This window comes from Meleagris gallopavo, chromosome 1 (genome assembly GCF_905368555.1).
Source record: "Meleagris gallopavo chromosome 1, MGAL_WU_HG_1.1, whole genome shotgun sequence".
Lineage (NCBI taxonomy): Eukaryota > Metazoa > Chordata > Aves > Galliformes > Phasianidae > Meleagris > Meleagris gallopavo.
In genome coordinates this window covers 103,628,768-103,642,471 of record NC_139404.1, presented here as the reverse complement: position 1 = coordinate 103,642,471, position 13,704 = coordinate 103,628,768, and the positions used below count along the sequence as shown (strand labels likewise).

The following is a 13,704-nucleotide window of genomic DNA, read 5'->3' as shown; positions in this document are numbered from 1 at the left end:
TTGAAAGCTGGTATTTCATTGAGCCTTATTCACAGACTGAACAGCTGCTGCTTGTAATAATTTTCTTCTTGCAAATTTTTTAGAAGTGATAGAATGTGTGTGGAGGTACCTTTGCATTTTCTTGGTAGCACAGGTCTTTGTTTTACAATAGTTGCTGTGCTGTACCTGTATTAGTCATTAATTGCATCATCTCCAAAATGAAAAGGTCCCACTGTGAATATGGGAACCGACAAGTTACGTACAGCCATTTGTACTATGTGTGTAAAAAGAAAAGAGATATAGATGTTTTTGTGATGGTATCACTCAAGGTGATGAGGAGAGGCAACTTTAAGCCACAGTTGTAAAACTCCAGAAGTGTCACAGAGAAATAATTTATTTGATACTTTGATTTAGAGAAGCTACCTTGACATTGATCTTACATGGTGCTAGCCTACAAAATCAGATCCACTTACATCATTGCTGACAGATATATATAAATATATATAAATATATATATATATTTTTTTTATTATTATTATTATTATTTTTGAATAGTCCATTTCTTCAGGTATGTGTGTGATGTCAGGTTCCAAACAGGAAAAGATTAACCTTTGAGTCACTGAGTCTATGTGGAATAAGTACTGCAATACTTAGAAATCATTGTATATGATTGAAGTTACTGAAAAGTAGGAAAAGAGTGATATTTGAAAAACTTCACTGGCAGCAGTATAGGATTCTGAATAGCTAATCTCCTTGTTGAAACAATGATACAAATACATAAATATTATTTTAAAATACATGTATTTACATTTAGTAATCAGTTGTTAAAACATTTTTTAACACTCTTTCAGAGGCCTGACTTACAAAAACAGTGGGGTAGACATCGCAGCAGGAAATATTTTGGTTCAGAAAATTAAACCTCTAGCTGCAGCCACATCAAGATCTGGTAAGAGATGGACCTGTATTTCTCTTTCAGTTGGTTCACAGTAACAGGGCTTATCATCTTGATCCAAATACTTATGTATTCTGTGTACGTGTAGATTACACTAGAAATAGTAGTGGTAAGTAACCTAATGCCTGTGATTTCTTCAAAATGTATCTCCTTAAGATTACAGATTTTCTTGTCAAATGACTCTAAAGTACATCTCCCTAATGTCGTATGTATTAAGGGCATTAGAAAATATGATTCATTACTCAAAAAAGGCTAATGCAAGCAAAAAATTCTACTTGGATTATGTGGATTATCCATCCTTGCTTAGATAGCTATACAATTCTTGTAGATAAATGTTTAGGAAAAAAATACAAGTGATACAAGATGTTGAATTCTTCACCAATACTTTCAGATATACTATCTATTTCTTAAGATAGATCATATATCTTTTGCTTATATAAAACAGAATCAGCCCATCCTTTTTTGTAATATCGGGCACATCTTGGTCTGTTAAGTCCTTATAATCTTATGGTAAAATGAAAATATCAATCACTTACGATATATCCCTTTTAATTCAAATTATATGAGAATCTTCTAATAATTTCAGCTATATGTTGAGAGGAAAATACATAGAGATACACACTAGTAGAAGTAGTCATCTGTTAGCATTAATAGTATTTTTCACTCATATTTGTTTCACTCTTAGGATTTAACCAAGTTCGGTTTTAAGATTACCATATTTACCCTATCATAACCAGTCTTTGGATCAGAAATTACTAAAGTACCATAGGCATTAGTAACAGAGAGGGGATTTCCATTGGAAAATATTTAGTATTCATTCTGTCCTACAAAGCAGTAGACTTAGGACTGTTACAATTCCTTTTCTGTATTTCAGAAAAATACTAAATGCAGCATAAATACTAAATTCACTGTCATTAGTGAATATTCAATCACAAAGTTTTATATTTTTAGCTTTAGATAATAATGTTGAAAAAAGCAAAGCAAACAAGAGAATTAGGAGATTCTGCATCTCTATGAAGATGCTGTAAGTGTCAGAGAAAAGTCTCATGGCAACAAAGTCATATTGAGAGACTTCAGAGAGAATTTGCTGATGTGTTAGAGATCCTGAAGAAATCTATAGAAGTTTACTATTTTTTTTTTTTTTTTCCTGGCTGGCAGGCTGCAATGCGGAACTTGGAGGGTTTGCTGGCCTCTTTGATTTGAAAGCAGCTGGTTACAAAGATCCTATCTTGGTATCTGGAACTGATGGTGTTGGCACAAAACTCAAGGTAATGTGAAAATTGACATACGGAATGGAAATTGCTTGATCACACAGCTGTCTGTTTTTTACCACAAAAGATCGGTTGTGTTTAAAAATACCTATTTATATTTCTGGAAAGGGAATGAAAAATTTAATTGCCTTCTTCATGCAAAATAATTTACTGTGCATTTTGGCATGTAAATAGCCATCCTTGAGAAGAAGCTTAAAGTAGCTCATTTTTATTTGATGTATATAGCCAGTGCACCATTTTACTGAGGTAGAAGAATCTTTGAGACGATTACTCACAGAAAAAACATTTAATTATATGGTTGCTATAGCTTTTACACAAACTGTGATGAAATCCTTTTCACTTCAGTCTCCTTCCGCAAAGTTCCTTTTGTACTTGCTAAGAAAGTACAAATTCCTAAAATAGAACTGTAAGAGAGAAACACAAGAGTGTTATTAGCTAAAGCTGCTCCTCAAAAAGCTTCTAAAGAAAGAGCATGAGTCTCCTGCCACTGCAGACTTTGCTGGTGTTTGAGTTTCTGAAATCTAACCAACAGGTTCTCTCACTGTGTTTTGCAGATTGCACAAGCGTGTAAGAAACATGACACTATAGGTCAAGACCTGGTTGCTATGTGTGTCAATGACATCCTGGCTCAAGGAGCAGAGCCCCTCTTCTTCCTCGACTATTTTGCTTGTGGTAAACTTGATGTTGAAGTGGCGCAGGGTGTCATTGCAGGAATAGCTGAAGCATGCCAAAAGGCAGGATGTGCTCTTTTGGGTATGGACACATTTTTTTCTTCGAAGGGAGTGAAAAATTGTATGCAATTTCTTTATAATTTGTTTTAATGTGCTTGTTTTCCTTGTCTGCTAAAGAATCTTAGAGCTGAGGAAAAAAAGGTCACATCTTTGTTTTCTGCCTACTGGGAGAAGACAGTACTTTACAAATGTTGCCATTTGCTCAGGAAGTTGCATTATACATTTTCTTATTCATATATTTTTATTTAACTTTGCGACTATAACAAGTACTTAGAAAACTAACAAGTGATGTATTTTAATTCTTTGCATTTTTCAAGTGAATTTGAGAACACGCCAAATAGGCTTGGTTTTTTATCCTTTATCTTAGAGAAAATTTTAGAGTTTTTCTCTAGAAACAAGATTTGTATGTCTTACTATGCATACGTGTCTCCCTGTATGTGTACATAATACCCTTTGAACCTCTTGGCTGATTTTAAACAAATTTGGCAGGAAAATAGAGCTCAGTATATTTTCACAAGATCATATAACTGGAAAGCCAGAGAGTGTCTTTATAATAGCAGGAAAAACTTGAGCTGGAGCTCACTTCTTAAGACACGGTTAAGATGTTAACCACAAGACAGAAAAACAAAACAAAAAATTAAAGCATATTCCAAGCTGTTAAGACTCAGATTTAAGTATTTTCCTTTTAGACCCTATAATACAAGTACATAATACGTTTTACTAACAAATGATATATGTATTGTGGTATACAGTAGTCTAGTTATCCATGGAAAATAATACAAAATTTTACTTCATCAATCCTAAAAAAATATACATTTAAAACTGTTCAACCCAATAAAAATATTTCTAGGTCAGTGGGAAAGACACGTTTTCTCTAAGTCTTTCATTTATGAAAGGAATATAACACAGGGTTAAGTTTCAAAGCAATGAAACCCAGAAAGTTGTTTCCTTGTAATAAGGCCAGTGGTTTTTTTTTATCTTTTATAAAAATATTCTTTGGAGAACTACCATACTTTTTCAAAAAGGCTTTTGATTTGAGAATAAAAGTGACTGTTCAATTATCTTACTTTATGTACCACCTGATAATTGGTACTTTGTTCTTTTGACTCTTTTAAGAAAGCTGGTGATAAAAGTAGCTTCTAAACGAGTATGTCTTATTTTGATGGAATTTACAAGCTTAGAAGAAGAAGCTATTTATGTTCTGTTGTTTGTTTTTTTCTGCATGAAGTGTTTGCCAGTTTTATGTTTTGTCTTAAAATGTTCTCTCAGGTTATCAAATATAATCAAACCATTCATATTTCAGCTTAAGTACATGCTAGGTGAAATCTTGCTATGAAACCATTTACTGAAATTTCAAGATTTTATTTCCAATTGGAATACTTTAAAAATGCAAAGGGCTTTAAAGATTTGTAAATTAGTACCAGAAAACAGTATCTCAATTTTGTAATTGGTTAGTAAATATCTTTTTTGTGCTGAAATTGAAGGAAGTCAGAACTCGTACATAAAACAACCATGACTTACTCCCCAAATTTCTGACACTATCTGAAGGGAGGGTACAAAGAGGATGCAGTAACTGTGTATCTAAGGCAGAAATGTTTTTCTGTAGCCTGAATCTTAGAGTCACAGACTCATTAAGGTTGGAAAAGACCTCTAAGATCACCCAGTCCAATCATCAGCCCACGCCCATCACACCTATTGCCCACGTCCCTTAGTGCTACATCCACACGGCTCCTGAACACCTCCAGAGATGGTGACGGCACCACCTCCTGAGCAGCCTGTTTGCAATACCTCATCACTCTTTTGGGAAATAAATTTATTCTAATTCCCCTGGCACAACTTGAGGCCATTTCCACTCAATCTATCTCTGTTACCTGAATGGAGAGGCCAACTCTACTTCTCTATAATCTCCTATTAGGTGGTTGTGGAGGGCAATGAGGTCTACCCTGAGCTTCCTCTTCTCCAGATTCATTAAAATAAATCTAAGTTTGGGCTCTGACTTAAGACATTTGTGTCACTGTGCATGCATGCAGCATGTAGATCTGTCTTTGTACAGAATCACTTCATCAGTGAAGTGGTGAGTCTTGTTTTATAGCATGTTCCTGAATTCTTTCCATGCATATCTACAATAGCTGAATACTTTGCTCAAATACCTTAAGCTCTCACTAGTGAGGTACTGAAGGACATACCTAGATGCTCAGTTTCACACGTTATTAAATGGGGTTTAAAACCAAGGTACCTAAGCAAATGACACTTCTTAGTGTGAAGTTTGATTTTAAAGTTGGTTACAGCAGTGTAATGTGAAAACATGGAACAGTTACAGGGAATCTAGATTGAGCAGCAGTCAAGCACTGAGTCGAAGGCCATCTTCACCATTGCTCTGGAGCAATTTGTAACTCCTTCAGAGATGCTTTTTTGAAATAGAAGAATGAATGAAATCTAGCAAACAAAAAAACAAACAAGAACAGTACTGGTCAATATGTTAGGCAGATGTCATAATATAATGGCAACTTAATCATTTTTAAGCTCTTTTCTTGCTGACATCAGGACCAGTGAAGGAATTTGAAAGTTAATAATGATATGGCTTTGAGTTCCTCCCTGGAATGATGGAGTGGTGTGAGGATGGCTGTTCAGAAAACTTCAGAGAGCAGTAAATGCTCCTTTCCTGCATTAAATACAGTGATTTACTCTCTCTAGACTGAGTGGGACATGACAGGCTGAACACAGGTATTCAACAGCAAAGACCATCAGTTTATGCCTGAAGGGCACTAAGGGAACCATTGCTGGTGTGTGTATTGTGAGAATGATGTTTGAGTGATGTTACTCACTTCCATGGAAGCATAGAAAATTACCTTTTCAAACTGCATTCTGAATGACATCATCCAGACAAAACATAGTCCTAAAAATGGAACATAAGATAATAGCCTGGATTACTGTTTCAGCTGCATGGATGGGTAGAAAACCCATCTTTTAGAGGTCTCTCGTTGTGTAGAACTGAGGCAACAATGATACCTGGGTTGTAGGCATGACTGGAAGTCAGAATAATATTATGTATAAAATCTTTATGATAGCAAGTAAAACTGATAGAAATGTTGTGCTTTTGAGGTTCTTTTATGGATTTCTTGTATCGTGTAAGTTTTTAATGAGGAATATTAGACCTGGCAGAATTTGGAGATAGAAAGCTCTAAATATATGCTATGATTTTAAAATGTGAATACACAGCAATCTGATACTCATCAGAGAAAGGGGGGAATGTTCTTTCACAATTTGCTATTGCTTGCTCAATTGAAGAGCCTGTGACAAAGCTGTGTTTTTAATTACTTCTAGTGTTTGTTTATCTAACTAAAAAAATCAGTTTATTAATGTCTTAAGAGTTTAAAACATTGAAAACCTGCATACACACTGGTTTCAATAGTTTTCCAATAGTCCCTTCACCTTTTATTTGGTTCTCACAGGAGGAGAAACTGCCGAAATGCCAGGCATGTATCCACCCGGCGAGTATGACCTGGCAGGCTTTGCTGTCGGTGCAGTAGAGCGAGGGCAAATGTTGCCCCAGCTAGAGAGAATTGCTGATGGAGATGTGGTTATTGGAGTCGCTTCTTCCGGGGTTCACAGCAATGGGTACAGCCTTGTAAGGAGGATTGTTGAAAAGTCATCGCTGGATTTCTCTTCTCAAGTTGGCGTCTCTGGTGATCAGACATTAGGTACTATTTCTAATGCAGTTTCTTCACTTGAACTTCTGAACAGAAAAATTCACACAATTTTCTTGTCTGTACCTTTGCTTTTGTAATTTTTCTAAGTTACTGAGAAAGTTACTCAAACATGTTCTCATCTTTTTTTTGTTTCCTGTAATCATGTATGCAGGAAAGAGTACAAAGCTAAATAACTAATTGTATGCTGAAAGGTAGGCATTGTTTTTCTCTGTGCTCACTTTTATCCAGCAAATTAGTATTTTGAGATTTCCCCAATTTTATATTGAGTAACCTTTATTTTTTTTCAGCATTGTAATTGTCTTCGTTCATCTTCTTTCATCAACAGGAGATCTATTGTTAACCCCAACTAAGATCTACAGTAAAACTCTGCTGCCTGTCCTTCGATCAGGTCACGTGAAAGCTTATGCACACATCACTGGGGGAGGCTTGCTGGAAAACATCCCCAGAGTTCTCCCAGACTCCTTTGGTGTCGTTTTAGGTGAGATAGAAAGAAAAGCTGAGAAACATTTGCATCTTAACATGTATAGATGTAGAAGCAACTCAAAGTGAATTGAACCTGCAGTATTACTTGTAATTATATAACGTTAGTGATGTTATTGATGGGCATTCACATATGGTTACCAGCTGGAGTAGATCTCCTGAAATTCAGTGGACTTCAATTAATCCTCATCACAATTTCATCAGATATTCTAGAAATATTATTTCACTTTTTACAGGGAAGTGAAATATGGAAAGCTAAACAACTTACTATAAGTTATGCAGTGTTCGGTTGGGTTGTAACTATCATAGAATTCTGAATTCTACAACTGTGTGTAAATCATGCTTCCATTACATGCTTCCGTTACTAAACGTAACGTGACAAGAAAGAAATTTACTTTCTTTGGAGTTCCATTACAGAGGTTAGTCCAGAAGCATTTCTTGTGATGCTGTATATCCACCCTTATCTGGTTGGAACTGGGAAAATTGTGGTTTTAGTGACAGTTTTTAAGGATATTGTTCTTGTACAGTAGTTTCTCCAGAAGCAGGGTTGTCAACTTCAAGGAGTCCAAAGACTGCCTTACAACCCATTTTGGATTATTCATTAATAGTTTGAAGTGCAGTAATTTTCTCTGAGTGAAACTTCATTCCTATTCCCTAGTCGTGTTAAGTAAGGAAGGGAAGAAACAAGCTCTTTCTCTGCATCTGAAACTGTTTTCGGTCACGCTAATGCTGCTGTGAGACTTAGTCTGTGCTTTCCATCTAGATTTTGCTTCTCTCAGTACTACAATAATTTTAGTATTTGCGCATAGGTAGTGCCTTCCACTCTTCATCTGTATTTTCAATTTTCTTCAGATGCTCTTAGCTGGAAGATTCCTGAAATCTTCTGTTGGCTCCATAAGGAAGGCAACATCTCTGAGGAGGAGATGACTCGGACATTTAATTGTGGGATCGGTGCAGTTTTGGTCGTTCAGAAGGAGCTGGCTCAGCAGGTGCTCAAGGAAGTGCAGAAACACGAGGCAGCCTGGCTGATTGGGAAAGTTGTCCCTCTGCAAAAAGGTTACTGGATTTTTATTTTCCTTGATAAAAACGAAAAACTAAATTATTTCATTGATGCTTCTCCATGCCATTCAGCTGACAAACACTTAATTGGCACCTCCATGGCTTTTGTGCACAGGGTATTAAATTGTCAGTCCTAGTGACTTCTGTCTTAGTCTGTAGAACATGTGCTTAGCAATGTCAAATGTCACCAGAACTATAAATAAATATTGAGAAGTAAAGCAGTGTCACTGTTGACTTTTCATGGATATTTTCCTCCTCTCTGTGTTTCTGCCTTTATTTACTTTCTTTTTTCCTTCTATGTCTTCAGGCTCTGCCCATGTTAAAGTCCATAACCTGCTTCAAGCCTTGCAAGCAAATAGGTCACTGTCTGTGCGCAGCCATATCCAAGGCAAAATCCAAACAAACAAAGTGAAGGTCGCTGTCCTTATCTCTGGAACAGGTGAGAGTTTACATTATTTACTAGAGTATTGAAAAAGGAACTTCAACTCAGAATCAGAATCTCTTGAAGTCTGTGAAAGTCTGCGATGTGGCTTTTGATGACTTTCTATCAAGGCTTTCAGTGCTCAGTAACAGGAAGCATAGATTTTGCCCTTAGCTTAATTCCAATCAGAAACAAAATGATCTTTACCCTCTGCAGCAAACTAACTATAAATTGCGTGTATTAATTTTAGCTCCAAATTTCTCTAGGTTCAAGCAGCTATTGTTTTTTGCTATTGGGACAGCAGCATTATTTTACAAACCGACCAGTATCCTCTTGCCCCATAGTCACTTCCAGAGTTTCCAGTATTCCCACTTGTTTAGAAGTAAACCATCAGGACAATTTCAGCAACTACAGTTTACATAGCTAATTGCTAGTAAAAGCCCTGTAGACTGCATGTATCAGATTTAGTTTCCAGTAATGTCAATAAATAAGAGATTACTGTTAACATTGGTGGTTTTTTGATTGAGTCTCATTCACACTGCCACTTATTTAAAACCCATTGTAGCTGTTAACTATATTTATTCTCTAGGAACAGCTTGATATTCATGAATTATTTTTTCACTCAGGCACAAACCTGGAAGCCCTCATAAATAGCACAAAGAAACCCACCAGTTTTGCAGAAATAGTTCTTGTTGTTTCTAACAAAGCTGGTGTGGAGGGGCTAAGGAAAGCTGAAAGAGCTGGTATTCCTACAAGGGTAAGTATTTCTCATCTTTTTAAAATTAACCTTCGTTAGCTCTGACTACATCAGAAAAGTACTGTGAAGTAATGATTAAAAAAAGCCTTACTGTTTTGTTGTTGTTGTTCTGTCATGATCTTTGTGCCCCTGGGCAAACTACCTAACATGGGAGCAAATTACTTCCTGTTCTCCCTCTTAGAGACGCTACTATTAATGCTGATGGGATTGGGAATGGTCACTGTATTAAACTAGTGCAAAACTTTTACAGTTTTAACTTCATCATTTATTTAAGTGCAGTGCATTTGCACTGAATTAGCAGGGTATTTTATCTGAGGTTATATTTAAAGTAACATGTTAAAGAAGCATTTGAATGAAGTAAGAGAGGTCGAATTTAATGAGACCTCCCATTGTTTCTCTGCTCATTGCTTCAGGCTTTTCAGGATTCATTCAAAGCAAACTGTGATTCCCTTTGTGTCACTGGATCATCACTGCATTGCTTTGCCATTTGTGTAGCCATTTGCATTATAGATAGGAAATGCCACTGTTCTGACTTAGGAGCATTTTACAGTTGCTTTTCAGCAGTAACTAGAGATGATATAGAAGATTAGGCCCCTGTGCACACTTTCATCTTGGAGGGCTGTCTCAGTGGTTAAAATGAGTGACAGAACAGAGAGACAGAGTTGTACATGCTTTGCTAGTTATTACCTAGTTGTGTCATTGTAGAGTTCAGCCCAGGTTGAGCTAGGCTCTATTCCTAGTGCCCTCTGCCACCTTTTCAGCTCACTAGTTCTGGTTTTTCAAGACTACTTTATGATACTTAAATGTGCCAACATGGTAAATGTTGTAGGAATTAACAGGTACTTTTATTTAAAAGACTACAAATGTAGCAAGTTAAGTAGCACCACCTTCTTAATTTCCTGTTGAAATTAAGAAGTCTATATTAGATGGGAAGTAAATAATTCAATAATGCTGTCCTTTTGCAGTAAGGGCTTTTTAAATTGTTGTGATTGACCTTTCTTTCAACATTTTGTGATACAATCTGAGGCAAATTACTTAACGCTAATCATATTTTAAGGTGAAATCATTCTTGAGTTTAGATTATCCTAATGACCTGCATTTATAGTTTAATTGTATCCAAACACTGGGGTCTACAGTGGTGGGCCAAATGAGATAAAGCCTGACTTTCTGATAATTACTCTGTGTTTATAGGAATTAAAGACTGGTTATTTGTCTGTTAGCTGTATGCATTTTTGAAGTGTTCTTGCTGTGTATAGGCATCTAACTGTAGCCACGAGGAGATTTACTGGTTGTTTTTTCTTTTTTGCTAATTACTCTGGAGTACCATTCAATCCTGTTTTTATAGCTTTTATATTAACTCGATGCTCATGTTTCTTCCTTTTTTGGATTATCACAGGTTATTGACCATAAACTGTATGGAAGTCGCATTGAATTTGACAGTGCAGTTGACAGAGTCCTTGAAGAATTCTCAGTTGAGCTGATCTGCCTTGCTGGATTTATGCGAATACTGTCAGGTCCTTTTGTCAAGAAATGGGAAGGTAAGTGCTGCATAATTGTGTATGCATTTTAAGAAAAGAAAAGAAAAAAAAAAAAGCATTTTTATAAATTATACTAAGGAAAAACATAGGAAAGAGACCATATGAATTCTGAGTTTGCAAGAAATGAGACTTTTCACATTTGGTAAGGAAGTGGTGAAAGAGAGAAAGTCCTTTCTGTTATCATTTCACAGAAGCTTGAGGAAGCCACATTCAAATGGTGATCTTTGATTTATTGGAAAATATTGTAATGGAAGGCTTTTGGCCTCTGCAGACATGAGGTATGGGCAACATTGTTGCCCAAGCAGAAGTGTTGATTGTGGTCAGGAGAGCATTCAGCCAAGGAGAAATCCTTCCTCTCCCAGATGAACTTTGCCTGCAGGCTGATCTGCAGAGCAATATGTACTTCCTGTTAACATCTCATAGTCTTTTGACAGGTATCCCAGAGCTGTGTGAAACTTTGAGTGGCTCTTGTTCATCAGAGGTGTTTGGTGTCTCCAGTCTAGTCATCTTTTTTTTTATTGGACGACATATTAGAAAGACGTTTCTTACTGTGAGGGTGATCAGACACTGCAACAGGTTGCCCAGAGATGTTGTGAATGTCACCTCCCTGGAGGTGTTCAATGCCAGGCTGATGGTACTGTGAGCAACCTGGTCTACAGGGAGGAGTCTCTGCCTATAGCAGGGGATTGGAACTAGATGATCTTAAAGGTCCCTTCCAACCCAAACCATTCTATGATTCTATCATCTTTTGCAATTTTGCACTTCTTTGTTAGGGACTGTTAGTGCCTCTGCCCCCTCCAGCTGTTACATTCCTTATCTTTTCTCTTTCAGTTTCATGCAGGGAGTTCTGAATCACACAGAAGCAGCTATTTCTTTCACTACTTGCTGTACTTCAGACTTAGTCATGGTTACTTAAGCGTGTTTACACCAGTCCGTCAGCTGGTCACGCTGTACCCTGCAGCTCTCTGGGCCACCTCTGTTGTTCACATGGTGACTGTTGTTTTCTTCTGGGTGTGACACCTACCTTTTACACCTGAACTACTTTTCAAACCTCTCTTGAAAAACAGGCATTCCTCGGAAACAATTTGTGTTATGCTAAAGCTGTCAACTAGCTTAAATTGGGTCAGTTGGTTTTGTTTCTCTGTAGTATAGAGTCCAGAAGACCAGGATGCAGGTGTCTGTGTTCTAGACAGCTGCTGTTGCTAGTCTGAATTGTCCAGAAACAATCCATTTTTGTTGCTGCTCACCTAAAAGCTGTTACTTTCCCTTTCTCCAGCAGTTACAAGGACATAGAGTGTAAAGTTAGTTGTGAAACTCCTCTTCTTGCTTAATGATCCTGAAACGTTAATTGTGAATCCTAACAGAAAAGACAGATAAAAAGAAATAAACAGAAAGCCACTTTCTTTTAGAGCACTTCACAGAATCATAGAATCATTGAGGTTGGAAAAGACCTCTAAGATCACCTAGTCCAACCCTCAGCCCATCCCTACCATGCCCACTAGTTGGCGATTTAAGGAAAAACTGGGGAAACTTCAAAAGAAGTGCAGAGGGTTATTTTTGTCTCAGATGTTCAGTACTTTTTTGCTCAAGATGCAAATGTTCATGCTCTTTTGCTCAAGATGCTGATGGTGTATTTTTGAGATACAAAAGACATTTAAGATATTGTTACAGATCAGTTGATATGTTTGCCTCGAAGTTTTGCAAGTCAAAATCTGCATGAGTCCTTGCGGTGAGAATGCAGGTTCTATATTGCACTGCCAGCAATGGCCTTCATTTCACATTACAAAACCACATGCCTCTATTTCAGTACACTGCTGCCTCCGCCAGCATATGTCAGCTCAGCCTTACTGCTTGGCATTTAGGTGGTGTTCAGTGAATCTCGATGACACACAGTCAGCCTAAGCAGGAGGCATGTGGAGATAGCGTGGGTGTAGCATACTGTGATATAAATAGTGCTGATGGTCATTTCTTTAATCTTGCAAGGGTTTGTACTGAATCTAAGAGAAGCACTGCTTAGCACCTTTTGATTTCGTTGTAGTCCAGAGTTGGCAGGACACTTGTCACACACATATTAAAAGCAGACAGGGAAAGTATGCTACAAGAAAGAAGATATTCTGATGGTTTAATGATGACACTGCTCTAAGTGAGACCCTAAGGGCACAGATAGCTACTGTCTCTCACTGTACAGCTACGCAGGAGCTAAGGCATACGCTTTCTCATTTAAGGAAAATGTTAGGGTACAAGCTTCCCAGGATTCTAACCACAGTCCCACTTGATTGAGCATTAAAGGTTACATTATCCATTTCAGGATCTCCCAGCCAACTTTGTGCCTGGACAGTAGTAGTGGTAGACAGGTGCTTTTCAGAAGGGCAGAGTGAAGGACTCCTCTGTGAGCAGCTGCTGTCTTTCATTAAGCCAAAACAGATGGGGAGGAGAGGTCTGAGCTAAAGAATTTTTGCCTTGTCATAGGAGTCTGTTCAGTTTGAAGCTGCACCAAATTTCTTTGGGGTATTGAGTTTGTAAGAAGGGATTGTGCTTGTGATGAAAGAAGGATGAGAACAACATAAGGAGAGAAAGGACAACGAGGGGAAAAAAAGATATGTATATTGATGATTAGTTACTGGAGAACTATGCTTTAGCTGTGGAGTTCATTGTAACTGATTGCTGTCTTTGATTTTCTGAAATAGCAACACATTCTGAAATGCTTTCAGTTGGTTATCTGGCAGTAATATTAAAAAATAAGCATAAGTGCAAAAGTCAGTGCGTAGAAAAATCTTTTTCACAGATGTGTATTGTTCCTCTGTTG

General features: G+C 37.2%; 1 protein-coding gene across 2 annotated transcripts in view; it reads left to right on the top strand.

The window, feature by feature from the left end:
* The window catches only part of GART (phosphoribosylglycinamide formyltransferase, phosphoribosylglycinamide synthetase, phosphoribosylaminoimidazole synthetase), a 37,819-nt gene that overhangs the window by 21,716 nt on the left and 2,399 nt on the right, over positions 1-13,704 (top strand). For both annotated transcript variants that reach the window (XM_085242263.1, XM_019611990.2), the window contains 9 exons: positions 831-925; positions 2,090-2,199; positions 2,757-2,955; positions 6,386-6,634; positions 6,969-7,121; positions 7,976-8,179; positions 8,490-8,621; positions 9,230-9,360; positions 10,757-10,898. In XM_085242263.1, coding sequence (XP_085098389.1) covers positions 831-925; positions 2,090-2,199; positions 2,757-2,955; positions 6,386-6,634; positions 6,969-7,121; positions 7,976-8,179; positions 8,490-8,621; positions 9,230-9,360; positions 10,757-10,898 — 1,415 coding nt within the window. The remainder of the gene's footprint in view (positions 1-830; positions 926-2,089; positions 2,200-2,756; positions 2,956-6,385; positions 6,635-6,968; positions 7,122-7,975; positions 8,180-8,489; positions 8,622-9,229; positions 9,361-10,756; positions 10,899-13,704) is intronic.